Below are 26,991 nucleotides of genomic sequence, written 5' to 3'. Positions count from 1 at the left end.
CCAGACTTAAAATCAGAAAGGAATTAACCCCAGGGTAGCCTGGGACCATGGTGAGTATTTTTGTCCTTGCCCGTCCTTTTGGCTAGTTTCCACAGGGGGCCTTCAGTATAATGACTCCATCATTGTCAAAGGCTCAGGCAGTGACTTGATCTCTTCTGCTCCCTTTTTTGTAGTATGGGCTCCCTTATCACAAGCCTTAAGTTTGCAGCTGTGCTAGGAATGTTCTTGTGTGGGTACCCCTTAAAGACCCTTTCATAGATAGTATGTGTTCATCTGCTTTGATCTGCCTAGGCTCTTAAACAAACAGCGAAAATTCATAAATGAGAGTTGAGAATTGCCCCTCTTCTCTGCTGTCATTTAGATTAGCTATGCCAGAGCTAACGCAGATTGGTGCTACAGCTGTCTTTCTTTTCCAGATCCTTGAAGGCACCAGTTGTTACCGCACAAGATTGCATCATAAAATTGTTCTTCCTTCAACAAACTGACTTCTCACTCAAAGTAACCCATCCTTTATTGTACAATCTTAGTGCCAGGGATCACTACCTGCAGTTCAAATCATTCTGCTTTAGTTAAGAGGGTATTTAATGAATTATTTCATTATGTTGCAGTGCTCAGCAGTATGGATCTGCAGCATGATTCCTGGAAGCAGTCAATGTGTCAGGAAAAAAACAACATAGCAGCAACCAAGACTGAAGGATGTGTAGGGGTTAGTAGTCTCTGTTGATCTGTTTGAATTTAATTCCCTCTTAGGTGAGCAGGGTAAGCTTGTCTCAAGGGTGTCTGCTATAGCAACATGGAGCCTAACTTCTCATGGTTTGGAGAAGAAGGCAAATGAGGGTAAGTAACTAAGGGAAAATGAGCTTAGGAAAGCTCTAACTTTGACCAGAGCTGAGGATACTGCAATATATCAGTACCACAGCCTCCCAAAAGCTAGATGTTGACTGCAAACACACTGCCTGCTTCTGAGTGGGATGTGAAACCAACTGTGTGCCCTTGTGAATATCCCAGGGACTTGGCTAGCCTAACTCCTGAGCACAGAAGGGGTACAGAGACCTGAATGATGGCTACTGTTTTAAAACGTGAAATGGAGTTTTAAAGCTTTTGCAGTGTAGTGTAAACAGTGCGCTGTTAAGAGTATGTGAGAGACTTGTGGGGGCCCACTTGCACATTGAACTGGTTGTAGAATCTTTAATATAACAAGTCTCTCTTTTGGCTCCTAACCCCAGGCCCTAGGGAAAGCTGCTACTTCTGGGCTGTGGAGGGTCAACATGAGTTCATTCCTCCAAATGGTGTGAGGTCCTGGCTAAACAAAAGAGCACAGTGTAGGTCTTGAGCTGGAAGTAGGAGCAATTAAATCCTGTGCAGAAATCTGGATTTAATGCCAAATGGTAGCAGGAACTATTGGGCTGTTGACCAAGACTGTTTGTTTGTTGGGTGTTTCTTAATCATGAAGTGAATAAACAGCTGAAAGATTCATTCTGGTATCTGTAGCATTTCAAACAGTCATTGCTAGAAATAATTTTTATTAATAAATTTGGTAAATAGTGTAAATACTTCACTCTGTCTTAAGCCATCCAGTGTCCCAGCTGGAGGCTTGGTATGCAGTATTTCCCTGATGATACTGTTTGCTGCCAGCTTGCCAGTGTACTCACAGAAGAAATAATTCTGTGAAGGCCATTGGTTTTATGGGTCAACTCAAGATGGAAGGTACACCCTTTAATCAATTCAAGCATGGAGTTAGCCCATGGGCTCAATTACAGGTGGAGTTTGGGATTTTCATAATCATAAATTAAGAATTTTTTTCCCTAAGGTCTGAAAGCTTTTTTAATTTTTTGGTAGTTTGTTTGTTTGTTTGTTTGTTTTTGTTTTGTTTTGTGGTTTTGTTTCGTTCTGTGGTTTTATTTTGTTTTCTATTTTTGTTTTGGTTTGGTTTTTGTTTTGTTTTATTTTTTAAATTGAAGCCCAACCAGTGCTGGCAGTCAAGAGAGATTCCAATTTCAGGAAGTATTGATGGTCTGTGTAGTTGGGACATTCATAGATCATTCAGCTGCTTTCCACTTTATCAGCAGTTGAAGAAGGCATGCAGATCTGATGGGTCTGTGTTGGTGTCACAGGAGCAGCCCTCAAAGAAAGACATCTGCAATAAAACAAATGTGCTGCAAATCACACTGGAAAGTATTTGAAAACTGACTGGGTTTTGCCTGGGTTGTACAAAGCAATCCAAAGACTGCAGGGGACCATAGGGACACTTCTACTGAGCCCTAAGACTAGGAAAGCTCTTATATCCATTTTCTATAGGATGTGCTGTCTTCCTTTCTCTAGTAGTAGAGAATGGTGGGTGTCCCTTTGGGTCTCTGAAAGAGGGGAGCAACTGTTAGCATTATTTCATAATGAAAATATCCTGTTAGCAGCCTTTTAACAAGGTTTTGGGAGCATTTGGAGAAAGTGAAACCCCATTTGATCTTTGATAGCTCTGTGGGTGACTTCTGTTTATCACACATTCATTCAACTTTGTGCCCATCTCCTGCTGCCAGTCCTGGGTTCCTAGAAACCTTCTGTAATGTAGAAGAGAGACAAAGAAGGAATAATTCCACTATATCTTATTTGTGCTGAAGCTTTCACATCTCTTAATGATACTGGAAAAAACCAAGATTGTTCAGTCCAACCCAAGTTAGCCCACTGAGCACTTTAGGTCTGCTGGACTGCCATATCTTAGCAACAATAAAATCAAGCCAGAAATATTAAATTCAGCAGTATTGTTTGGCAATATTCCTTACATTTGTTTGATATAGGTTATTTCAACCTTATTTTCTTAAAAAATCTAAGATAATATAAACTTTAGGTCTCTTTCAGCAGTTGAAAAACTAAAAGGGAAATTAGCCAGACAGAAAACACAAAGAATTTTTTATTGTAACTGCTTTAGTATTTGAAATCTGTCAAGTACACTATAGGCTTTTTTTAGTAAATTTATCAGAGATGGATAATAAAAGAAGGTTTCCCCTCTGCATCTTTTGCAGGTAGCCCAATTAATGATGTTTGCAAGCGTACTTGCCTACAAGAAGCTATACCCATGCTAGGCTGTTTGCTCCATTCACTCAGCTGTTCTTATCTTCGCTGCTTTTGCTAGGGTGTAACTGTGACGCCTTTTCTCTCATACTTGCCTTCCTTTTCTCTCCTTCCACACCCACCTTTGAACTAAATGTCACAAATTTTATTCATGTGCAGTGCATTTTCATGTTTCTTGCTCATACTGCATGAAGGAATTTTGGGTCTTTTCCTGCACTGGTTTCTTTTTCAACCAAAATGCTACTTGTTTTGGGCTTTGTTGCTTGTGTCTCACTATGAGTCTTGTATAGTGTTTTCATGAAACTGCAAAACTTCAGGCTCAAATCTTTAGCTCTCCTGTTTTTACACAGCTCTAGTTGTGATTCTGATGGCTGTTGTAAATGGTATCACTATTGTCAGCCTCTCTCTTGGAGGTGCTTCCTCAGCCAGGAAATTGTACCCTTTAACACTGAACACAGACTGAGGGAAGAGTGTGTTTTGAGTCTAGCATTTGTTTCTGGACACCTGTATGCCTTCTTTGTATCAAAAATAACTTCTTCCTCGTGGTTAATGCTAAGCATATTGAATTCACTTGCAGTAACAACTTCTATGTGCAGGCCTGTGCTTGTATTTCTCCAAGATCTTTGTTGGGCTCAGAAGTGTTACACTTTTTTTTGTTCTGTCTGTGATCATGCTTGCTTTATGGAGCAGGTTTGTGTTTTGGATGCCACGAGGTCCTTCACAGATGAATACAGTCGGCACTGGACTTGGTAAAGAAGTTTCTGTTAAAAATGACAATATAATATTGGCTTTTGCATTTATGTATTAGCTTTTACATGTTGTTATTGACCATAAGTATTTGAATATGGTACAATTTTTAACTCCTTTTAGCTGCTTAGTATTATAATACAATCTAGTAGTTTTGCACCTTATAGCTTATAGAAATAGTAATGTGATTAATATATTATATTTCCAAGAGATAAGATAACAGTGATACAAACCAGAGCACTGGAGAAGAATTGGAGAAGAACTTGTCAACTCCTTTTCAGGGAGTGTGAAACAACAGGATGGAAAAACAAGAAGAAATAAAATATATTGACCTAACCCATAGGATGTCATGCAAATAAATCAGAGTGTAAAACCAAACAAAAGAGTTCCTGAAACATCAAAAAGCTCACAAGAATGTTTGAATAATTATGAAACACATTAATATGCATGTACCTTAGTAACATAACAGTACATAAATAACACTGTCTTATCCACCTATGTGTTCTTTGGCCAATAGCCAGAAACACCCCAGAGCTGGACATTGTCCCTTTTTATTCCCTTATGAAACTTCTAAAAATTCTAGAGAGTGAACTTTGGTTTTCACATTTGGAACTTGAGAGACCTTGAACTTGAGCAGAGCAGGCATATATAAATTTCTTATTGGAACAAATGTGCAGCCATCACAGGTTAGATGGGCCATCCAGCCAAATAACTTCCAGGAGTAGGCATGAGGGAAGGGTAGATGTGAAACAAATATATATGACATTTCATTCAAATTTCAGGACCTCAAGCTTTTTTAGCTGATGAGGTTTTCTGAGCAGGAGGTTTCTTCTCTCTTTTTAAAAACTCTCAGTGAATTTGTCTCCAACTTCTCTTTGGATCCTGTTCCTAGGAGCCTATGCCACAGATGAACTGAGCACTGCAGGAAGAGCTGTGGGTTGATCTTAAACTTTGGAGCCAGAATATCTTGTTAGACAAACGTTATCCGTGGTCTGAGGAGTATGGTTATTTCCACCTGTTGCAGCTGCCCTCAGCAAGTATGCTGTTATGACAGCTGCTTTTACATGGAGATTGACTGCTTTCACACCTCAGAAAAACTTGAGCATAGGAGTAATCTGAAAAAAGCAGTGTTTTTGTAAAGAAATACAGCCTGCATGCCAGCAGCTGTAGTACCTGCTACCAACCTTAAAGCAAGCTGCAGAAGCCTAGACTACTTGTTAGTGAAAACTTGGATGCTCTGTGAATTTCCAATTTAGCACCATTGTTCTTAACATCTCCTTGAGGTTCTCCGAACATTTGCAAACCAAAGCAAGTACAGCCTCTCAGTGGTCCTTAAAAACTAGGCATTTCCACCATCCCTGTCTCCAGGGGAAAACTTTACCACTCCTAAGCTCTAGGATGCAGCAGAATCTAGAATCCAGACACCCTACCTATCGCCCTGATCTCTGAATAGTTATTTCTGTTGGTTCTTGCCTTTTGCCAGAGGAATGCCAGCATGTAATCTACACATCACTGTAGAGGTTCTCAGTTGCACTAATTGAACCACATATTTTGTTGCAGAAAATAGGCATACGTTAATTGTTGTCTGGGGAACCGGTCACTTCTTTATTTTATTCCTGCTGAAAACAAATGAAATCGTTTGACTTCCTGTTCTAGGCAGACAAACAGATACTGTACCTTAACTGCTGTGCTATTTTGCAAATCTGGGTTAGCTAAGCATGCTAACACACATATTCCTCACACTGTGCAGTTCCCATAAATGCACAATATTAGCTGTTTGTGAACAAGAGGAAACATGCTTTTTCACACCTCTGCCCTGAAAGCCAAGTTGTTCCTGCTCCATTTCCCTCTGGCTGAAGCATGGTGTTTTTGTGTACACCAAACATTTCCAGTAGCTGAACAGCCTACTTCATGCAGTGAAGGAGAGGCAGGAGGGCAGAGATAGTGTCCCATGTACAAAAGAAAGGACGAGAAGGGCAAAAAATGCTTCTGTTTTCCTCTCCAGTGTTGTCAGGGAAAGGCTGGTGAGGATCACTAACAGACTGTTACTGATGGGTCATGTGAGTGTGAAATAATGGCTAAATGAGGTCTCTGACATTAGCAAGGAGAGATGTGAGTTTTAAGCAGTCTACCTCACTGCTGTAAAAGTTGCTTGGTTTTATTCAAGGACTCCATTATCAGAATGTTTGCTAGGCAAAACAAAATCAAAGCCTACCATTTCAAGCCAAGAAGAAGTGATTTAAAATTAAACATACACTAGATAAGGTTGCAGAGTGTCCTAGCTGCTCTGTTCTCTCTGTACTGCTTTCTCTTTACAAAAATCTCCAGAATTTTGCTGAAAAACAGTAGTATCCCTGCTAAGTATAGAGCTGGGATCTATTCCTAGATTGAAAACTTCTGAAAATAGAGAACTTAGACGAAAGAATCAGACCTTTCCCTTCACTTACGAGGATATGGTAAGTGGACACTTACCAGCAATATGCAGTTGGACCTTTAACACTTATTTAACTTATCATGCCTTAACTTATCATGAACCACTGGCTGATTGTGAATATATTTTAAACCTATTCCTCCTCTCCCCTGAAAACATGAAAGAAATCAGATTTCCCTCTGGACTGCACAACTTTAATTAGTTTGTAGTACTGAAGAAAGATTTATTCGAACCAGGATTTTAGAATGCATTCACTGTTTATTTAGTATGAGAGCAGTAATTCAGTGTGAATCAGTCTCTGCAAAGAGACAATTTTTGGCATTTACTGTACTACAGTCAAGAATTCTTCTCTATTCCCTTGGTTTCAATAAATACAGTCTGCCCTGAATTTAGACATTTCATACAATATCCAAGAGCCACTTCAGGCACTGAGGGAGCAGATCTCTGGGAGATAGGCATAGCCTGGGACAAATATCAGTAAAACTCAACATTTGACCTCGGGGCTTTTCTTTTTTATAGAGCTGAATATTGTGGGAAACAGAATCTGCAGTGGAAAATAGCAAAAATACAGAAAAGACAGAAGTTTAACTGATTTTGACATTACCAAACAATACAGGAAAAGGAGCATTGCCAGCTTCTATGTGTATTTCTGAGAAATCGTGTTCTGTTCTGGAGATGGGATTGCAAAAAGATTCACTCTTTTGAAACGGATAGAAAAGGTTTAATCCTTACCCATAGGGAAAGAGCTCAGGTGTGTCAACAAATGGGTATGATCACACGTGTGTTAGCAAGTAACTGGAAGATGCTTTTATGGCTTGAAGGAATGTGATTTATAAGGACTCTGTATCAAGACGATCGGAGCAAATGTATCAATACAATTTGACGATGATGTATGGCACTTACTCATGACCAGAACTGAATAATGTGGCCCTTTTTAGAATTATGCTACTAAAAGACATTTACCATGTCACTCCTTATGCTCCCACGGTGTGCATGGGACACATGCCATGTGGGAAACTGCTTGTGAGTGTGGGGATGTGGAGCGTTCCTGCTGCTATGGCTTATACTGAAAGGTTAGCTAAATAATGAGAGGTACCTTGGCAAGTATTAATCCTTTGCCTGACTTTAACCAACACAGTTTTTATGTTATGAAAACTGTACCCATTGCAAATCTGATTTAACATGTTCAAGTATCATTGTATAATAACACAGTATGGTCATAAGCAAATTGCACACATCAGCCCACAGCAGAAGTTTATATCAGCTAGCCCTGCCAGCCGCTCCCTGGGTGATGTAAAGATATTCTTTACCTAGGAACACTCACTCCACTTTCTTTTAGTATCTTCAAGTTTTGAAAAGGCCCTGGAAATAGCTTTAGACAGATATTAAACAGATTATTTCCTTCATATTTAGTGAAACTTTGCATCACCTTACTGAACTTTGCCTGTCTTTCAAGTTGCTTGGAGAGACAGCGTAACTATAATCTTAAAGGACAAACGGTACCCACTTTCTTAAACTGTGATGTGCTGCTTAGCAGAACTCACTTGTAATATTACATGGCAAGACCTGATGGAATTGCAGAGAGTGAATCACTTCTGGAAGTCAGGATCATTCTTCCTTTTTAAAAGGCAATGGTGTTCTGAGTAACTGGGCTCTCATAAATATTGTAGCAGTCTTTTTTTTGCCTTAAAGGAATTGCATTGTTTCACAGAGGGGCTGCAGGTCAAAGTGGTCACTGCAACATTCACGGCAGCGGGCCAGAAGCTCTTATCTTCATAAAAAAACATGATCTGCCATATACGCATTTGCAAGACTCATAGTCCACCCTCTTGTCTGTGTCAGAGCAAGGCACAGGCATACTGGATTTTCCACTTCTCTTTCCCACTTCTGAAAAGTTGCTGAGATGAAAGTTGAGAGCTGTTAGCAGACATTGTGTTTGCTTTTATATACCAGAGTCCTAGTGCCCCATCTGCAAAATGCAACACAAAAGAGACCTTCTAAGCTGTGGGGATTTCTCATGTTTTGTCTTTATTGTAGTTATGACGTTTGTTGCATTTCCTATGGGGGACTCTTATTTTTTTTCTGTGTTTTACGCTACATTTGCTGATGCTGTGTGCAAGTTGAGTTACCATGTAACTAACTCTGGGGTAGACTACACTTTGAGCTGCTGTTGTCTGTTTTATGTGGTCCATCTGCCCAATGTGAGATAGGTACAAGCATGTGTATGAGTATATGAAAATGGTTCTTTATAGAACCTCTATTGCCTGAAAGCTCTCTAACTCAGCAGACCTGAGCAGCTTCTGGTGCAGCTCTGCTCCTCTCCTTCCCCACCCTGTGCTGATTACTGCTTGCCCAAGTTCATCCCATGGCAAACTTTCCTTTTGTGACAGCAGATAATCTTTGCTTCAATTTCAATACTTTGTCACATGCTTTATCCTGGACACAGGAAAAGTCTCCAGCTCACTTGGTGTTGTTAGCCTTTGCCTTCTAATCCTTTCTATTGTTTACAGATTTTAACACAGACGTGTGAGGAAGAAGTAGTGATTAAATGTTTCAGTTTCTTCCTGGTGTGTGATTAATTGCAGCATCCCAGAAGACTACAAAGATTGCAATCAAATGGTTCTTACTAGATGTTTATCAATGTATCTGACTTCCTGAATAATGTTGTAAATCAGTTTGGGTCACTTGGTTCATTTTTTTTGCTTTGGAAGTCTGTTTTAAAAATTCAGAGGGAAAAAAGAGCATTAAACTCAAGTTGCTCTCTATCTGGAACTCAGAAGGATTGTTGTTAATGCAAAAGCAGAGTGCTTTCACACTAAAGCACTAGGCTAGAGAAAACTATTCCTCCATTTTGAAACGTTTCCTCTGGTTTTTTTTCCTGTTTGGTGCAGGGCTGTAACAAACCTTGGCTTGTTCTGTTTCGGTTATCATTTTCTTGCACCTAAATCTTAGACTCCGAAAAAACAACTGCTTCATGGGCTAGGCAAAGCTGGTTATAAAGGTGACTTATATCACCAGATAAGGCTTCAGATCAAAACAAGCTACTGCACTTCAAAACTAGATTTATAATCTTATCTATTTGGGGGAACTCATTCAAGCATGTGAAGACCTTGTCAACATGATCCATGAGTAACCTGGCACACAGGTGAACACCTTCGTAGATCTAATTTACTTAAAATAACACTATTTTCAACTACATTGCCTCCATCTCCAATGGAACAAAGGAGTATTTGTGGCTATAAGGAGGGAGGGCAGGGCACAGTTTGGGAGATTTAGTGGAGCGCAGCTTTGCTTACATTTCAAGCCAAAGAAAAGGGCTTTCAGTGCTGTAGTAAGAAAGGAAAGAGAAAGACAAGAGTGTCTTCTGGGAAAATGGATGGGTCAAATATGAAACCTTCATCTTCACATCACAGCCTTCCATCACAAACCATTTCCCTGATGTTTATTTTTAACTGTATCCATATTACATGACAGGGGCTAATGTGTACTCACCATTTCCAAACAGGTTAGATACCCTTCTGTCCTCTTTAGTATATTCAGCCCTTTTGTCCCAGACTGTGTTATCTCAGACCACCTGCCTTCATCCTGTTGGATTTCCTTGTCATGATGTTTGCTTGCCTGTTGTATTTGATTTGCTGTATTGCTGCTGTTACTGTAAGTATGCTATTCAGGACTTGACATTTGTCTGCTGGCAAGTCCCTATGAAAGGCCATGAAAACTAGCCCTGGATGCCTTTGGCAACCACACCACACACTTACTTCACTTAAATGGATGATATGTTTAGCACTGGCAGTGGAAGTACCTGTGTGGAAGTACCTGGCAGATCACATCCATAACAGCCTGTCTGGGCTAGTTTCTGTTTGAGGACCTCTAAGCACTCTTTCAACCATGACTCTTCTTGTGAAGCCAGCATCTTTAACAGTGTTTTAGAGAGATGGAGTAAAACTGATTTTCACATGGCTTTGGTAATTGCTGTTGATGCCAGCTTGAAGATATATAGTCCTGTGGACTTACATTACTTTCCAACCTGACAAAATTGATGCTTTTCAGAACAGATTGGTTATATTTTTGTCCAACAGATAAACCAGTTTGAGGAAGAAAAGATATTTTGCTTTTCCATGATAGATGCTAGATGTTTCCACATGACATTTGGCTAGGAAAAAGCTCTTCACCATAATGAGTGAGAATTTTCAGACTAGCTAGAGAATCAGTAGTGACTTGCCTTAAGATTACTGTAGCAGAAATGAGGGAGAAATTTGTGCTTGCATGCATGGGCAGTGTTCTAGTAACTCTGGCTGTGGTGTGAAGACTCTGACTCACAAACTTGTGTGGAGCAATTTAAGAAGTTAGAATTTCTGGTCCAGCAGGCAATATGTCTGTGCCTCAGCTGCTGTGTTGTCCAGTCAAGCATGTTAGCTGAAACCATCTGATTTCAGTGTTGTAAATTGGGCTATGAATTGCAACAGAAGGTTGCCACCATGAGTTCTACAGCTGGAGTCAGTCTCTGGGGTACAATTTTTCTCTGAAATTACCAAAGGAAAAGTGGATAATGCCCTGTTAATTACCTACTTTCCCCTTTTCCATGATTTCAGGTGCTTAGGAAGAACAGATCCAGAATGGCCTCTTATCTTTCCCACTATGGGTAGTATTGCAGTGCAATGCTAGACAACAAATGTCTGCATACAGTACACATATGATTAGAGGTCTCTTCTGAGTCGTAGAAAAAAATTATGATTCTGTATTGCATCTGAGCTCTGAATTCTGTCCATTGCTTTCTGCATAGCTGAAGAAAGAGTTTGAAATAGTTCTGACTAATTTATTTGGTCACTGAAAGAGCTATTTTTTTCATTCTGGATACAATATAGCTCAGGAAAGGAGGAATATCCAGTCAAGGCAGCAGAAGGCTATGATTCACCAATCCTGTGGTGCACACAACAAGCACCTTTCAGCTCTCTAGTTCTGTCTGTCTGAACATGTGAGCAGCAAACCATATGAAGTGCTGGGCTTCATTTTTGTGTGCAGACAATTAGCACAGCCAGACAACAGGGGAGAGAGTAGAAAAAGGGCAGGTACTTGCACTTTGAAAATAAAACACTGGGTTTATGCTTATTAGCATTAGTAAGTAAGTAAGTAATAATATAATAAGCGTAACATACTATAATGAAATTTCTATTGCTTACTCCTCTTAACTTCACCAGTCTTATCTATAAAACCACAAAGTATTAGCCAAAGAAATGTGAAAACCATGGCAGTAGTCTAACAGCAAAGACAGCACTGGAATAAAAAAGCTAATCAGCTATTTGTTAGTCTTACTGCTTATTTTATTACAGGCCAGTGAACAAAAAACAGTCATGAGATGTTAATCTCTCTAGCTGTTTAATCTTAACCACCCTCTCACCATTGTTCTCTCATGGGCTCAGCAGCAATATCCCCTCCTCCCCTCTTGTAATGACCTCATTTCAAAGTACAATTTCTGTCTGGTTTGGCTTTTAAGGGGTCAGACTGATGCTGTTTGAGCTGGGATGAGGTTTGCTCAGGTCCTGTCACTGGCTGCAGTCTATGGTTCTACTGAATTTGTTTCAGTGCAGACTAATCAGGTAATTTGTAATTTGTGAATGTATTGAGCTGCGATTAGTGACAGCCCATCTAGAGAATGGGGAGCGTTGTAATGCAGCATTGCATAAGAGGACATAAGAGGCAAACATTAGAGACACATAAATAGGAATTGGAAGCTAGACTTCAGTGCTACTTGGCACTGCAGGGAGATGCTTTTTCTTTAGTTTTACCAAAATATAAGAGCAGGATGGTTAAAGGGGAGAGCTGAGAGGCACAGCCCAATGCTGGATCATGTCTGGGAGTTGCAAAACACTGTGGAAAAGGGAAAGTGTGAACTCCCTGCCTCTGAAGTTCCTCATCTGCTCATTGTCTCTGTAAAAGTAGCATAGTGCATTGAGGAGCAGAAGGAATGCACTGGGAGAATGTAAGTTCCCAACATAGTGGCAGGAGGAAGCAGGAGAGAAGTGACTAATGAAAGGGGAATGGATATCTTAGGTACAAGATATGAGGGTGGAAAGGAGGTAGTGGCTGTGAAGATTTAAACAAACAAAACCCCAACTAAAACACAAGTTGCAAATATATTACCAAAGCTAAGGTAGAAGATATTAGCTCACCCACAACTAAGTTAGGTACATGAAGTCTAGGTCTTTGTTATGTCTTTGATTCATTTGCTTTCCTCACTTTTGAATTTGTTCCAGGCTTCCTTGGAGAGATTCCTTGTGCTTCTGTAGCTCCCTGCAGGCTACACATGTTAATAAGCACAAACACAGCAGGCAGGGCTGAATCCATCAGGAGGGATGGGAACTGCAGGGCAGATCATCTTCCCTCCTGCTGTGTGACATGTGATGCACGTTGAACTCAGGGCTGTGGGGGAGTCCCCTTACTCTAGTTCAAATGCAGTGCAAATCCAGCACTGCTGCTGGAATGTTTTCTTAGCTCTGTTGCTTAGTGGAGCAGTGTTAAACAAAAGGCTTTAGCAAATCATGGACAAATATAAAGGCAGAACCTATTTCATGAGCATGCTAGGCTAATCTGACATTAGTGGTTCTTTATGGAGTCAGTTTTTTGTTAATTTCTTTAAAAATAGGCTTTCTTTTCTTTTAACCTAAAAGTGATGGTAGTAAATGTTCTGGTTTTGTTTTTTTTTTTTTTTGTTTTTTTTTTTTTTTTTTGTGTGTGTGTGCTTTTTTTGTTTGGGTTTGTTTTTTTTTTTCAGGGATATTAGACAGAAGATGCTTTCAATGTGTGTATTACCAGAGCTGACTTTCTAGCTCACGAGTGCCACCTTCTGCCGATTTCCTGAAATCCAATATAGAATTAACATTTTAGTGTTACTATGAAACATCTCATGCTAAAGAGAGCTGAGAAGGGTAGACACGACTGAGTCATTCGGTGTTGCGTTCCAAAAACTGTTTTACTGGCCTTTGTGAATTCTCCAGACCTGCTTTGTTGCCCTGTGCTTTCCTCTGGTCAGTGTGTCCAGTTGCTTGAGGTCCTTTTTAGCTCTTCTTGCTAAACGAGGGCCTTGTTTTTGATGTGCAGTTGGTGTCTGGTACTTGATGCCTTGGGGGAGAGAGAGAGCCTCATATCATCTCGGGCTTACAGAGTGCCACTAGGTTGGTTTTTTTCAGACCTACTGCATGGGCCTACTTGCAATACATGTCTGGAGGTAAGAGGTTCTGGCTTCAAATTCTTTAATGCTCCCAAAGTTACTCTCATTTTTGCTGCACTTGGAAAGTAAACAGGCAAGCTGTAGGTGGCTCTCACTGGCCAGTAGCATAATTGACCTTTGTGAAACTTCTAGTATTAGTCCAAACTTAAAAGCAGGCAAATAATTGACAGACATGAAGGCTGATTTTCTGGAAACATGTTATCTTGTTTACCTCTACTTGAGGAAAATGCACCTTTTTGCAATTGTCATGAATTTCAGGAGCCTGAGCTAGATGCCATTTTTAGTTTACAGTGACAAAACACCTCTGCATCCTCCCCCACCCTCCCCCCAAGAGAATAGACACAGCCCAAGGTTTACAGCATCCTTTCCACGTGCAGCTATTGGAGCTCAGTGGGCTGTACCTTGGTGGCTCTGCTGGGCCAGGTCCTGCTGCTTGGTGTTCCCTTGCCCTGGCTTTGTAGGAGTTGAGAGAAAATGTGCTCACTTTGCTCCCTGGCATGCTCTGCAGCTTCAGGGGCAGTCAGCATGGCAGATGGATGCAGGGAGATCTTGAAAGGTTGAATCCAGTGGTCCTGAAAGGACAGCAACTCACAGACTTGTATACCTGCAGAAACTACATGATATGACAATGGGCACACTCTTCTGGTCAGCAGGAGCTAAGACTCATTTATCCAGTCCTGGTGGATAAATGAGCACAATTTGTAGTGTCTATCTGAACTGCCTTAAGGGTGTGACTTGGGCTCCCTGAGTATCTATATATCTTAATAAAGCTAGTACATGGTTTTCAAGGAGATTTAAGCCAAGGCTTCAAAACTGATGAGGGATAACAGGAAATCACCAGTTTACTTCAGTGGGGAAAAAAAATCCACAGAGACTGAATTTTCAGATGGGCCAGATTCCAGCTCTTTGAGTCTAGGACTCTTAAAGAAGCATAGGCTGAGTTCCAGGAGTTACTGTTAATTTAAAACAGTCGATTTAACATCTTAAATTAATTAGGACTTTGCAAAATAAAGTATCCTTAGTTTCCCAGCTCATCAAAGCATTTCAATTCCTTCCTCATAGAGTGGGAATGATCTTTAGCCAATGATTAAAACGAAGCAGCATTGTTGGCTGAAACAGAAACTGAAGAGCCTGATAACATTAGCTTTTCTTCTTCTTCTTCAGAAAATTATGTAGCTTTCCTACCTTGTGATCATTAAGGAAGTATCTGAGTCCACAAGGGGCAAGGTCTAGGCAAGTGGACAGTAACATGAGCTGAGCAGAAATAATATTTCTGTTCTTTCTTTGTCTCTGCTTGCATAACATCAGAATATAAATCGAAGCTTAAAGAGCCCCACCTCTCCTCCTCCCAAAGGGGAAAAAACCCACCAAAACCCAAATGCAAACTCAAGCATCCCACCACAGGAAACAGCATGAGTAGCTAGCTGGAAACCTTTCAAGAAAACATGGCTCCTCTGCAGTGTATGGTAAGCACTCAAAACAGATTTCTAAAAATATCTTGGGCTGGAAATTCATCAAGGAAAGTATTCCTGTCCATAAGAAGCAAGGCTGTAAAAATATACAGTGTAACATTCACAGCAAAAGGAGGGACAGTTGATCCACCCACCTATCCCAGGAGCAGAGAGGAAGATCCCTCCTTCTAAATAACATATTGTGAGATGCCCCTACATCACAACTAGTGACATTTCTAGTTGTTGATGTGGAAGAATTCAGCTAAGAGAGGTTACAGCCAAGGCTATTCTGGTGCACGTAACTGTGAGCTGAAATGAGCTCTAACACTTTCTGGACACTGGGTGTCAGTCTGACGTTAATATTTCAGCTAAGCATGCTTGAGATTTAAAAAAAAAAAAAAAAAGGAGCTTGTAATTAAGTTGGATTTGATTTCTGAGGGCATACTCCATACAGGCATCATGGCAAACATGTCAAAAATAGAGCTGCTGCTTGTTTGCTCTGAGAAACACAGATCTACTGCCTGCCAGGCATAGCTCCACCAGTTACACCCCCAGGGCTTATCTGCTGCTATGGCCAGGCGAGAGGGAAAAACGACCTTCATGAAGTGAACACAGCCATGCCAGGACTGACCAGAAGTCCTGCTAACCCAACCCCTCTCCTGTTGTGGCAAAAGTGATACCCTGATGAAGAAAGGGACTTTCCTGAAATGAGTCTGGTCCCTAATCCTTGGGTGAGCTGATCCCTGCCATTCTCCCCATAGCAAGAAATGCTTCCATATCATTGCAAGGTGGGTGAGGCCACTGTGTTTGTGCTCTTCCCTGGTAAAAATAAGTAACATTCACTAGTGGATGCCTGTCGCCCTGAAAACTCAGCTTCTGAGCTTGCTGATATGGTTTTCTAAAGACTTTCCCAGGACAGTAACTATAAACATAGATATGTGTACATTCTTTCTGTTACACATCTTGTGATGGGCATCTCTCATGGCCAGTGTAGTGAGAAAGTGTTATCCTCACCATCCAATCCCTGGCTGTGGTCAGAAGCCTATAAATCCTGGGGGGAAAAATAAACTTTCTCTTTCTTTTCACCACACCTTGACCTGTGTCCGTGTGATCTATTCATCTTCAGCGGCAACAGATGCCCAGGGAAGAGATGGAGGAACTGTGCCAGCAGGCATCAAACTTAGTGTATTTCTCTGTTCTCCAATTCAGGACCTTCTTGAGCAAAAAGTGTTGCCCTGGCAGTTAATATCTTTTGCTTATTTTTAACTTCTACACATTTGTCCAATCGTTTTCAGAATAAGTAATATTGAAATTTTGAGTAATGACATCTGCAATGTCTTCTGGCAAAGATTTTCACTGTCTCAATAAAGCTGTGTGGGAAAGGGTCTCTGGTATGAAGAAGCCAGTTGTTAATTTAATTTGCTGACAGGTATGCTCAATAAATTTAGTAGAGAAAATTTAGGCCCCCAAACTGGAATTTGTCATACATGGAACATACAATATGTCTTAGAGGATAATTAAGTGTTTTTCCCACACCCATAGCCCTAGCATTTAATGGCAGTCTGTTTCCCTAGATCAAGAAGTAAAGCTACAGGCAGGTCTGTGTGCCTGCAGAACTGTTAACCATTGTGTGTCTGATTTTCAGAATAGGTATAGAGGGTGTTTTGCTGATCTGCTACTTAATTAGGTTGGAATGAATAAATATATTTAATAATTGCCATTAGCTAATGCTCATCTGCTAATGTATTAACAAATACCTCATAAAATAGGAGTAGGGTTTAGGACTCTTGCAAAGGGCTACCTTTGTCTGTGGCAGAATGTAGGATGTTCAAGTGCTAGAAACATAAATTACTTGTCAGTGGAACTGCCTTGCTGAGGTTTAGAGCTTGAAATGTTTCAATCATTTCAGCTCCAGAGGGACGTTTACAGAGTTTGGGTGAAGGATGTACTAGTGATAGTGGAAACAAAGAATGCAGAATTTACAAGCCACAAGGACATTTGGCAGAACTCCCAGGATAAGGAAGAAGCTAACAAAACCAACTCAGTAACTGTGCTGAAGTCAGCCCCAAGTAGGTAGAAGGTAATTCTGCCAAGGGGAGATTACGACCACCAGCTCATGAAATTCACCAACTCAAAAGAGGAGAGACTGAGCACATAGACTTTATATTTATAGTAGATAGAATACTAATTAATCAGAGAACTATGTAACTTGTAGCTGATGAATATTAATGTCCTTGCCTACTAAAATGTTTGAATAGCTATAGTTTTTGATAGTCACTGTGCCAGCCTAGTGGATTTGACACCCAACACTCCTTTCTGTGCAGAATTGTAGGAAAATCAAATACCTCTCTGTGGAGATCAGCTTCTTGCACACCAGGTAAAAGAACCCATTTGGGAAAACAGACACATTTTCAGCAGCTTTATTCCCTTAGTACCTCCACTGTAAATTGATTTTCAAAATATTTGGCTGCTTTTCCTGTACGTGTTATTTCCTTAAAATATTTAACATCATCACACCAGCTTACATAATGCCAGCTTCTTGAGGGCAAATTCAAGGGTGTCTGGAAAACAATGCATTAACTTAGACTGAAGCGTATAGTGCGTAAGAAGAAAATTCCTTTTAATGGTCACATTTAACTGAAATGTTAAGTTTCACCGCTGAAAACTACAAACCCTAATGTTTGGGTGATGTATGTCCTTCAGAAGAAACCTCGGCCTTTCCTGAGGCATCGCAGGAACGGTTCAGCTCTGCGGGCCGGGCCAGGCGGCAGCAGCAGCTCCTCAGCGTGACGGGCTTCCGGCCCGAAGGCCGCGGAGGGCGGGGAGCTCTTCCGGCGCCGGCCGAGCGCAGGGGAGGGGCCGCTCCTGAGGGGCGGCCCGCCCGCCGGCCGCGACATTCGAAAGTCGCTCGGCGGGCAGGGCTTCCTTCTCGTCCTCCTCCTCCTCCTCTTCTTCCCCCTGCTCCGCCGGGGGTCAGCGCGGGCCTTGTGCCGAGCCGCGGCGCCGCTTCTCGGGGCAAGTGCGAGCCTTGGCCGGTAAGGGCTTGCGGAGGGGAAATACGAGTGCTGACACTGCTCGGTGTCGCTCTCTTCAGCGATGGCAGAGTGGGAGTCCGCCGAAATGTCCTCCTTCAGTCTGAGCGGCGTGAGAGACCGGATGCGGGAGAAGAAAAAGGGTGCCTTGAGGACTGCGAAGCTGAACGCCTCGCTTGCATCAAAAATTAAAACGAAGATCATCAGTAAGTGTATTTTGCGTTGCAATGTGTACATATGGTGGCTGCTATGTCAGCTTCTCACTGGGCTCCATCGGGAGTGGGCAGCAGTCCTTCGTGCGCTGCTTCTCAACTACTTCTCTGCCCGGGGGCTTCGAGTGAATTCAGTGCCCTGCACATCAGTGTCGTGTCACTCAAGGTGACCTAAGGTGCCTGAAAGTACTTTAGTGTACACAATCCTCTGCAGAAGCTAGGCCAACTGACTTGTTTTTATGGGGGAAGTAATGCAAAGATGAAACGGGAGATAATTTGGACTACCTTGAAAAACTCAGGTATTTCCATTACTTTTATTTAATTCTTTTGAAATTGGGAACCTGGGGTCCAAATCTACTCAAGAGCAATTATAGAGGAAAATAGGTATTTCTCCCATTTTTTGGATGTGATGAGGACTTACCTGTAGGTGACTTGTTCAAAGCAAGGAGAATATATTTTTATGCTCAGCATTTGAACCATGATGTCATTCATTACAAATTGGAGCAGTAGCTTGCTGCCTGAGCATGACCCACTGAGGGTGGAGAGGGTATCTGAAGTGTTGCATGTTATTATAGAAATTTTTTTCCTCCTGTTTTCTCTGGAGACTAGGAAGGAAGGAAGGAATGAAGGAGAATGTAACGCCATCCCTCCAAATTATTATAATTTTGAAATGAAGAGGCTCTCAGGCAAAGATATGGGAATAGGAATAACAGTTCTTTACTAGGAAAGTTAAAATACAAATGCAGTAGTAAAAAAAAAAACACTGACAGAGTCACAATACAACCTGACACCCTGCTGGTCAGGATGTTGGTAGCAGTCTGATTAAATGGTGGCTGGCTGCAGTCCTCCTGGAGTGACAGGTGTGGTTCTGTTGAAGCAATGATCTTGTAGAAGGGTGTAGCTTTCCTCTGAAGGTCCAGTGGTGATGTAGTTGGGTCTGGTCCTTTGGGAATCCAGTGGAGAAAGGCTCCCTGTGATGTTCCAAAGCTCAGATTATATCCAGGTAGGAATGCTTGGCTCCTCCCCCTGGGTGGAGCATTTCCCAATGGGATGATGGAATTTTATCAGTCCTGCAGTGAGATTCAATGGCCCACACTAACAGAAGATATCCCCCTGGAGTTACAAGGGATAGGACATGGAAAAGATAAAGAACACTGCCCCACCTGGTTTTAACAGAAGGTGATAGAATAGATATTTTGGTTACATCTTGCACTGTAACCTAAGACAAGGGGAGAGATATGGATGAGACCTTGGATGCTGATGGTATGTGATAATGCTCTGTCTCTCACAGACAACTCCTCCATTATGAAAGTCTCCCTAAAGCAGAACAATAAAGCATTGGCTCTGGCCCTCAATGCAGAAAAAGCCAATGCACAGCGGCTCACCCAGGAGAAGACCATCTTACAGAAGGAGGTGAAGCAGTGCCACTTCCAGAATGCTGTGCTGAGGCACAGGCTCTCCTTCCTGGTATGGCACTAACTGTGTGGCTGGCATGGGGAGGGGTGGTAGGCAAGGTGTGCTGCACTAGCATCTCAACCGTGGGGTGATTGAGCTGTTGTTGTTGAATGTCTGGATTTTTGACATATAGAAAAGGTCACCATTCATTTGCTTATTTTTGTTTCCAAGCTCCCCAGAACATGCCTCTGGCTACTAGCATCCTTGTTGGAATAGATGTTTTTATTTAATGTCTGTGGCTTCTCTCTCTTTATTACCTCAACACAGAATAATACTTTGAAAAAAATGGACAATCTTATGGCTGCAGTTAGGATGGCTGAGCTGTCTGAGGTAAACCATGGGAAATGTGAGCACACTGCTCTGGGAAGGGGGCTGTCTTTTTCTCTGTCTTTTGCTTTGTGCTGCCTGCTCACTTTAGTGCTGGATGTTTCACCTGTTTTTCTTTGCTTGCATGAGTTGTGCTGGCTACATCCTTGTTTTCAGCTTGGTGTTAAGAAAGTCCAGGATAACACCTTCTGTAGGAAGAGCTACAGCTTTAAACTGTTTTTCTCTGGATTATTTGCTATATTGACCAGTAGGCTCTTCTGCTCTGATAGGTTGTGACTTCTTTTCAATTTCTGTTTTAAAGTATTGCCATGGCAACTTGGGATAGGGAATAGGACACTTCCCCTATGTCCTGTCTTATGGGTGGATGGGAAAATATTTCTGCTTCCTACTTCAGATTATTTGAACTAGTTTGAACTTCACCCTTAGGTTGTGGAGACACACTCTGAATCTGCTGCAATTTATTCCATAACATGAGAGGGTTGCTGACTCTTTTAAAGTACTTTACAAACTTCCCAGAGAAACTGAGCTTCTGCTGTTTCTGTGCAGGAGGCTGCACAAGGGATTTCAAGAACTTTAAATCACTCTTCTATTTCTCTTCTTTCCAGTTCCATACAAATTCTGCATCCTTGTCCAGTGGCCGGAAGAGCAGCATGACTGAAGATAGCTGGGCTGATGATATTGCAGATGGTCAGCTTCTGAGGTGGGCTTTAAAATGATACTACCAAGCTTGTCCTGAATTTCTATATGCTGTACTTCTTGTGTTTTATATGTGTGCCCAGTTGTCAGTTTCACATGAGATAGCTTATCTGAACCACCACTGCTTGATGCTTTCCTTTATTCCGTCCTTTTATTACCACTCCTTGTCTTGTTTGTCCTAATGCTGAGTCCGTGCAAAAACTGGTCTTTTTATCTCCTTTCTTTGAGACTGTATTATTTTTAGGCAGTTTTCTCTTTGTAGCTGGTGAGTACGGCAAGATCTGTTTGAGCTGGGTGAGTGGCATAGCTAGCTACTTTGATTTTGTTACATAAAAATGCTGAATAGTCACCTGCTTGTATGTTGTAAGCTTGCATTCTGATGGCCAGAGCAGGATCTCTTAAAGTACATTTGAAGTCCTGCTTCTCCTCTGTCTGGTCTCCCCTTTGAAGACAGGGCCTGTACTTTGTAGACGTGGCCTGTATTTAGTATGCGGGATTCTGGGGCATGTGTATCTTTGAAACATGATCTATTGCTGCTCTTCCTTCTCACCAGGATACCCATGAGAGTGCCCATTTCCAAGCTACATGATGCAGAGCAGCAAGCTGGCAGCTCCACAGCAGTACAAACATCCTCAGGAGAACTTCAGAGACCTGCTTCTAACGCAGGAGAACTTCAGAGACTTGCTTCTAATGAGCCCCTAAAAATTGTGCCTATTGCCTCCAAAGATACTTTGCTACCACAGCACGATGGGAAGCTTCAGTTCCACCAGGAAGAGAATAGCAAGAAGGTGACTGATACATTGGCAACAGAGGAGGCTTTCCATGACTCACACATCTTCAGAGGTAAATTTGCATCTCTTGCTGTTCTTCTGGTATGACTTTGTATCTGTGCTCAGAAATGCATGAGTGCCATAGCTTGTTGGAGTCTGAAATACAGACTGTGTGCCCTTGCTTTTAATGTTTAGTTCTGAGATTCAAGAAAACACTGAATTTCATATAACATGAAATTCATGAGCATGTTTTCATAGTAATACATGAAAACAAATGCTAAAGTTAGATAAGAAAGGTAGGTGTGTAGATTAGAAAGTTTCTTAAATCACTGGGTGAAAAAGTAGTTTAGAGAACAGGAGACAATATGGAGGATTTAGGGTGTTGTCCCTTGTCCTTCTTCTTTCTTCTTCATGTTCTGCTCCTGGAGGTTTTTGGGTAATAGTTAGTAATTGGATAGAAAATGCCGCAGTGCATCACAGAGGTGATGGGTCATTGGGTCATTAAGAAAAATAATATACGTGTCTATTGTTAATTGGGTAAAAATAGGTATAAAGATAAAAGAACTGCGTAATTCGGGGCCATTTTGTGTATCAGACATGAAGTGTGCCACAAGGCCTTGTTTGTACCATCAGAAGAAAGAAATGTACCAAATTGCAAAGATTAACCTTGTAACCAGCCTGAAGAAACCTGTTAACTTTTGTAAGGATCCTGCAATAAACACGAGAAACAAGATTCTAACGAGCTCGAGAGTTTACTTCGAATAATGAGAACTGAGATAAGTGGAACTCCCCACGAGGGAGGATCCCGGGAGAATTCAGCCCAGAGGAGGCTGGGGAATTAGAGAAGAACTGTATTCACAGAGAATTCAGCCCAGAGAAGGCTGGGGAACTATAGAAAGGCTGTATCTACAGAAAATTCAGCCCAGAGGAGGCTAAGAGACTATAGAGAGCTGTATTCACAGAGAATTGAGCCCAGAGAAGGCTGAGAGACAAAGAAAAGATATATCCACAGAGAACAGAGCCCAAAGGAGGCAAGGAAAAGAGAGACAGAGGTAACATAGCTCTCAACCACAACTTCAGTAGCTCCTAATGACGGGTAGGAACTACATGCTCCACGGCGGCTGTTATTGCTGGAGTTATGTATATCCCAGAATCAGAGTCTTCAGAGGGATATGTGGGACCTTTGCAGTAAATCAGGCTTGCAAATCAGGCTTTTTGAGTAATAGGCACTGAACTTGCATAAGATTTTTGGAGATGTCTGAAAGTGCAGGATCTGACTAGGATCAGCACCACCATTACTTGTGGATTTTCCATATAAATAATAACTCTTATACAGATCATAAGAGTTCTTAATATTAGAGCTAGTTAGGAGATCTTGCTTTGGGCTTCCCTTTTGTTCAGAGGGAAGCCAGCTAAGCAAATCCAGTGCACAGTAAATTTGGGGAGTCCCAATAGAGACAAAATCATGCTTTTTTCTATGCTCTGGATTTGTGGCAGTGTATGGAGCAAGGTTTTTAGTGGTATGGGGAAAGATGGCATTTGCCTGCTGCATTTCTCAGCCTTAGACATTACTTTTTTCTTTCCAACAGAGGTCTTGTGCACCACTGAACAAAATCCCAACAATTTGCCAGCACTTGCCTGGGAAAGTCATCCTCTTTCATATGAGGCTGATGAGATGGCAAAACATTTCTTTCGTCTCTCACAAGGGCACGTTACTCAGAGGCGAAAGTGTTCCACCTCATTTGCTACAAGCACACCATCTTCTGCTCTGGATATGTTCCCACGTGTCAGTTCCACTCAGGCAGCTTGGGGTACTACTGCACAGGACAACAGCAGCTCCAGCAAGAACAACACACAGCAACAGCTGAGATCTCCCAGCCCCCTGGCTTCACCTGCTCAAACTGCTGTTATTTCTCATAGAAACTCTGTGGGTAAAGAGACCTTTTGTGAGCAGCCACAGACAAAAGAAATGGGGTGTGGTGTTGAAATGGACCCAAGCTATAGCCAAGTCCCTGAGTTTGTTCCTGTAAAGGTTAAAAGCAAAGGTAACTGTAAAACTGGAGAGAAAAAGACTGTTAAAAAAGCAAGAACAGGAAAAGAGAAAACAACTGCAATTAAAAACAATGCAGAAAGTAATACTGGTAGACCTCAAGGTGAAGAGTGTGCTCAAAATGCAAAGAAGCTTCTTCAACCAAAAGTTGCAACATGTTCTAGTGAGGCTGAAGTCTGTGAGAAGGGGCAGAGGACACATGAGGGGGCTTTTGACAGGAAGAATAGAGACTGTGGTGTGGAGCACCATTCCCACTCTCCTGCTGGAGTCCAAGACTTTGGAAGTACATATGAGGTGAATCCAGCACAGCTGCAGAGTCTTGAAAGTGTTGACTTGATGCAAAAGGTTAAGAAGGTACCTATGTTTGAGATACAAAGTATGGAGAGCTTGCTAAAATCCCCAGTTTGTACCTTCTCAAGTCATGATGTTCCCTCAGATGATTCCAGTCTACAAAATCCTACAAAATTTTCAAGTGAGAGCAGAAAAAGCATCAGGCAGAAGGCTAACAGAAAAACTAGAGTAATTCGGCAAAGAGAGGATTCTGATGAGGAATATGTGCCAAGCCATGTGATAATACCAGAGGCCAAAGCTGAAGACCAGCCTGAAAGAAGCTTAAGAAGCAGGAAGAATGCTGTCAGGAAAAGCAATTGTGATCAGAGAAATGAAGTTAACGGTTTTAGGCCCTGGATAGATGTTCAAGAAGTAGCTAATGACAGCACAAAGGATTTGCCAGGTAATCTTAAGCAGCGCAGGGAAACTTACATTGTCCATCCTTTGGATCTTGCAGGAAACTCGGGTTGTTTCCAGACAGAATTTGAGGGTGGTGAAAATGTACCTCCCAGGTCTGTTCCTGGGAGCAAAGGGAGCAAAATCCCCAGAGCTGCTAAGAGCAATCAAAAGAGCACTATAAAACAGATAGGGGGCCTTCAAGAAAAGGGGCAAGGTGAAGTTGACAACAACATGAATGCTTTGAAAAAAGAAGCCTCTTGCAAACCCAAGGCTCAGAGGAAGAGGAGCAACTCTCGACCTCCAGATTCTGATTCCCTGGCTGGAAAAAGTGATGGTGCTAAGGTTCTCATTGGAAGTTCCACAGAACTTGCATCCAAACAAACTGTCCTGATGGGGAAGTTTTCCTGCATTACACATCTGCTGTCTGAGCCAGATACTTTCCTGGAGGAGCAGCTACCTGAGATATCACTTGCAGATAGTCTTACAGACTTTTCACACAGTCTTGAGGCCTCCCATGTGAGCAGTTCTGGAGTTTTGCCTGTCAGCTCTAGACTTACAGAAGTATCAGTTTCCAAGAGCTTAAGTACTGAGGGCAAGAGAATGTCAGCAAAATCCCCTGTTTGCTTGAAAAACTCCCTGATAGTAAAAAAAAAGACTGCAGAGGAAATACCTGGGGAAAGGAACCAAGTCCAGTCAAGTTCTTGGAGCACACCTTCAAAGGAACCTGGTAGGTGGTAAGCTGGGGAAGGTACCTGTGTTTGGAGATGAAGGCAAAAAATCCATGCAGCAAGTGCTTATATTTTCCTTCCTCTCCTCTCTTTTTTCAGAGTTAAAGATCAGTGTCCAGTATACCATTTATGCTTGTGCTGGCCAGTCATTTCTGTGACTGCATTTGCTTCTAGTTTATCAGCATTTCTGCAAGAATATCTGTCCACCTGTCCATGTGCAGATCTTGGGACAAGACTAGCAGCTGAGTCTTGCTTTACCACTCTTGTTATCTACAGGGAATGTCTATTAATTTAGAAAATCAAGTACTCAAGCAGTTCAAAAGTCTAATTTGATGCTGACCCTGCCAACTAGGGTCAGTCAGTACATTTTGGGGCACAAAATATCAAGATCACAAATTTTTCGTCCAGAATGGTTAGTGCTGCAGGGTGTCAGACTTTATAACTCTAGGTGATGTCTTCACTGGAAATTAATCAGGAGCCAACCTAAATGATTTTGGTTGTGGGGTTTTTTTTGTTTGCTTTTTAAAAGGATTTGGAGGGTGTATCCCTGGGCTGGTAATACAATAGTTAAGCTGATCCTTTTGGGGAGTTTGGTGATAATGGGTGCTCTGTAAAGAGAGTAGTTTTGTGGGGTTTTCCTTGCTGTAGCTTTTGACAAACAGGCCTGTTACAACTGGAGTGGGCTGTACTTTGTAGAGAGGAAGTTCTCCTGCTCTCCTCCTTTTGGCTGACACCACTTGGAAAAGTGCAGTGACCACTGGTCCTGTGTCTTGCTGAAGTCAGTAGGTTGTCTGTGTGCCATGAGCTTGCTGCCTCCTCCAGGTGTAAGCTCCTGGGCATTACCAGCTATCAAATAGAGGTTTTATATCATTTTTCTACTACACCAGGGCCCATGATACTATCAGTACCAGTGATCTATATTTTTTCACTGAGGGACCTATTTTGATTTATGAGCTGATTTTTGAGGAGCTGGTCTGGTATTTTTGGATTAAAGTGGTCACCTGAGTTTAGAGGGAATATGATTGAATTCTGGATTGTGCATGTTCAGAGAAACCTGGTAATGCAGCTCTTTCTATTTGATAGCTGTTGTTTCTAAGGATATCTGGAAATCATTTGGAATCACTTTGATCATGTGAATGTACCCCTTTGCAGATATCAGGCCACTACAGGACTTGAAAAATGCCTGTGTTCTGTCTCCCTCTGGCTTGGAGGAATCATCAGGACGTCCATCAAGGCGGAAACGGAAGCCAACCTGCTACAAAGAGCCACTGATCAATAGGTTGGGCTTTAAACTATTCCTTCCAAAGACTGTTCCCATGCTGCAACCCCTACTCTGTCCTTATCCTCTCCAGGGATCCTCTGTTGCTTTGTTTAAACTTCTTCTTACCCTTTGTGTTCTGTGACCCTCCTTTTCTACCACTTTGTGGTTATGCCAAAATTCTGCATCAGCACACATAGATGTTTAGGCTTCTGGTAACAAGCTACCAAAGATGTTATTTTACTTGTTGGAATGAGCACATCTCTTGGCAGACTGCATCTGTGGTACTCCAGTGCTAATGAGGCAATAGCATGGGGATAAAATACAGGCTAAAGACAGCTCAGCAAAAGCCCTGATTTCTTTTACATTCTGTGATGACTGAAATTTTACACACTTGAACAATACTTTCCTCCTGAGAGCAGGTTGTATCTATATTCACTAGCAGATACGATATCTAAACAAATAGCTGCATCTTTTCCCTAGGAAACTGTAGATTCAGTACATCCTGTTGCTGTTGGACACGAAATTATTCACACAGACAGTTTAATGTGTGATAGGAAGAAGAGTATGATTTATTCTGTGGTTTCAGTATTTACAGATTCTCAACAATGACCCAGGGATTGGATAGTTAGGTTACTACTTTCCCAACCACACTGGTCGTGAGAAACATCTATCAAAAGACATTTCTTTAACTGCATGGTATATATATAAACACCTATGTTTATAGGTACTTTCCTGGGAAAATTGCTAGAAACTATGAAAACAAGATCAAAAAGCTTAATTCTCAAGGTAGCAACATCCAATGGCTATT

At 41.7% G+C, this 26,991-nt stretch overlaps 1 protein-coding gene across 2 annotated transcripts in view; it reads left to right on the top strand.

The window, feature by feature from the left end:
* Positions 1-26,991, top strand: part of LOC131579524 (shugoshin 2-like) — a 33,197-nt gene that overhangs the window by 3,610 nt on the left and 2,596 nt on the right. The window contains exons 4-11 of one of the 2 annotated variants that reach the window (XM_058839599.1): positions 609-706; positions 18,018-18,161; positions 19,459-19,634; positions 19,890-19,952; positions 20,555-20,649; positions 21,199-21,488; positions 23,005-24,921; positions 26,075-26,201. In XM_058839599.1, the coding sequence (XP_058695582.1) occupies positions 697-706; positions 18,018-18,161; positions 19,459-19,634; positions 19,890-19,952; positions 20,555-20,649; positions 21,199-21,488; positions 23,005-24,921; positions 26,075-26,201 (2,822 nt within the window). In that variant the 5' untranslated portion in view covers positions 609-696. The remainder of the gene's footprint in view (positions 1-608; positions 707-18,017; positions 18,162-19,458; positions 19,635-19,889; positions 19,953-20,554; positions 20,650-21,198; positions 21,489-23,004; positions 24,922-26,074; positions 26,202-26,991) is intronic. The other variant, XM_058839600.1, reaches the window with a different exon arrangement.

The sequence above is a fragment of the Poecile atricapillus genome, chromosome 5 (genome assembly GCF_030490865.1).
Source record: "Poecile atricapillus isolate bPoeAtr1 chromosome 5, bPoeAtr1.hap1, whole genome shotgun sequence".
In the NCBI taxonomy this organism is placed as follows: Eukaryota; Metazoa; Chordata; class Aves; order Passeriformes; family Paridae; genus Poecile; species Poecile atricapillus.
This window is presented reverse-complemented; position numbering and strand designations above follow the sequence as displayed.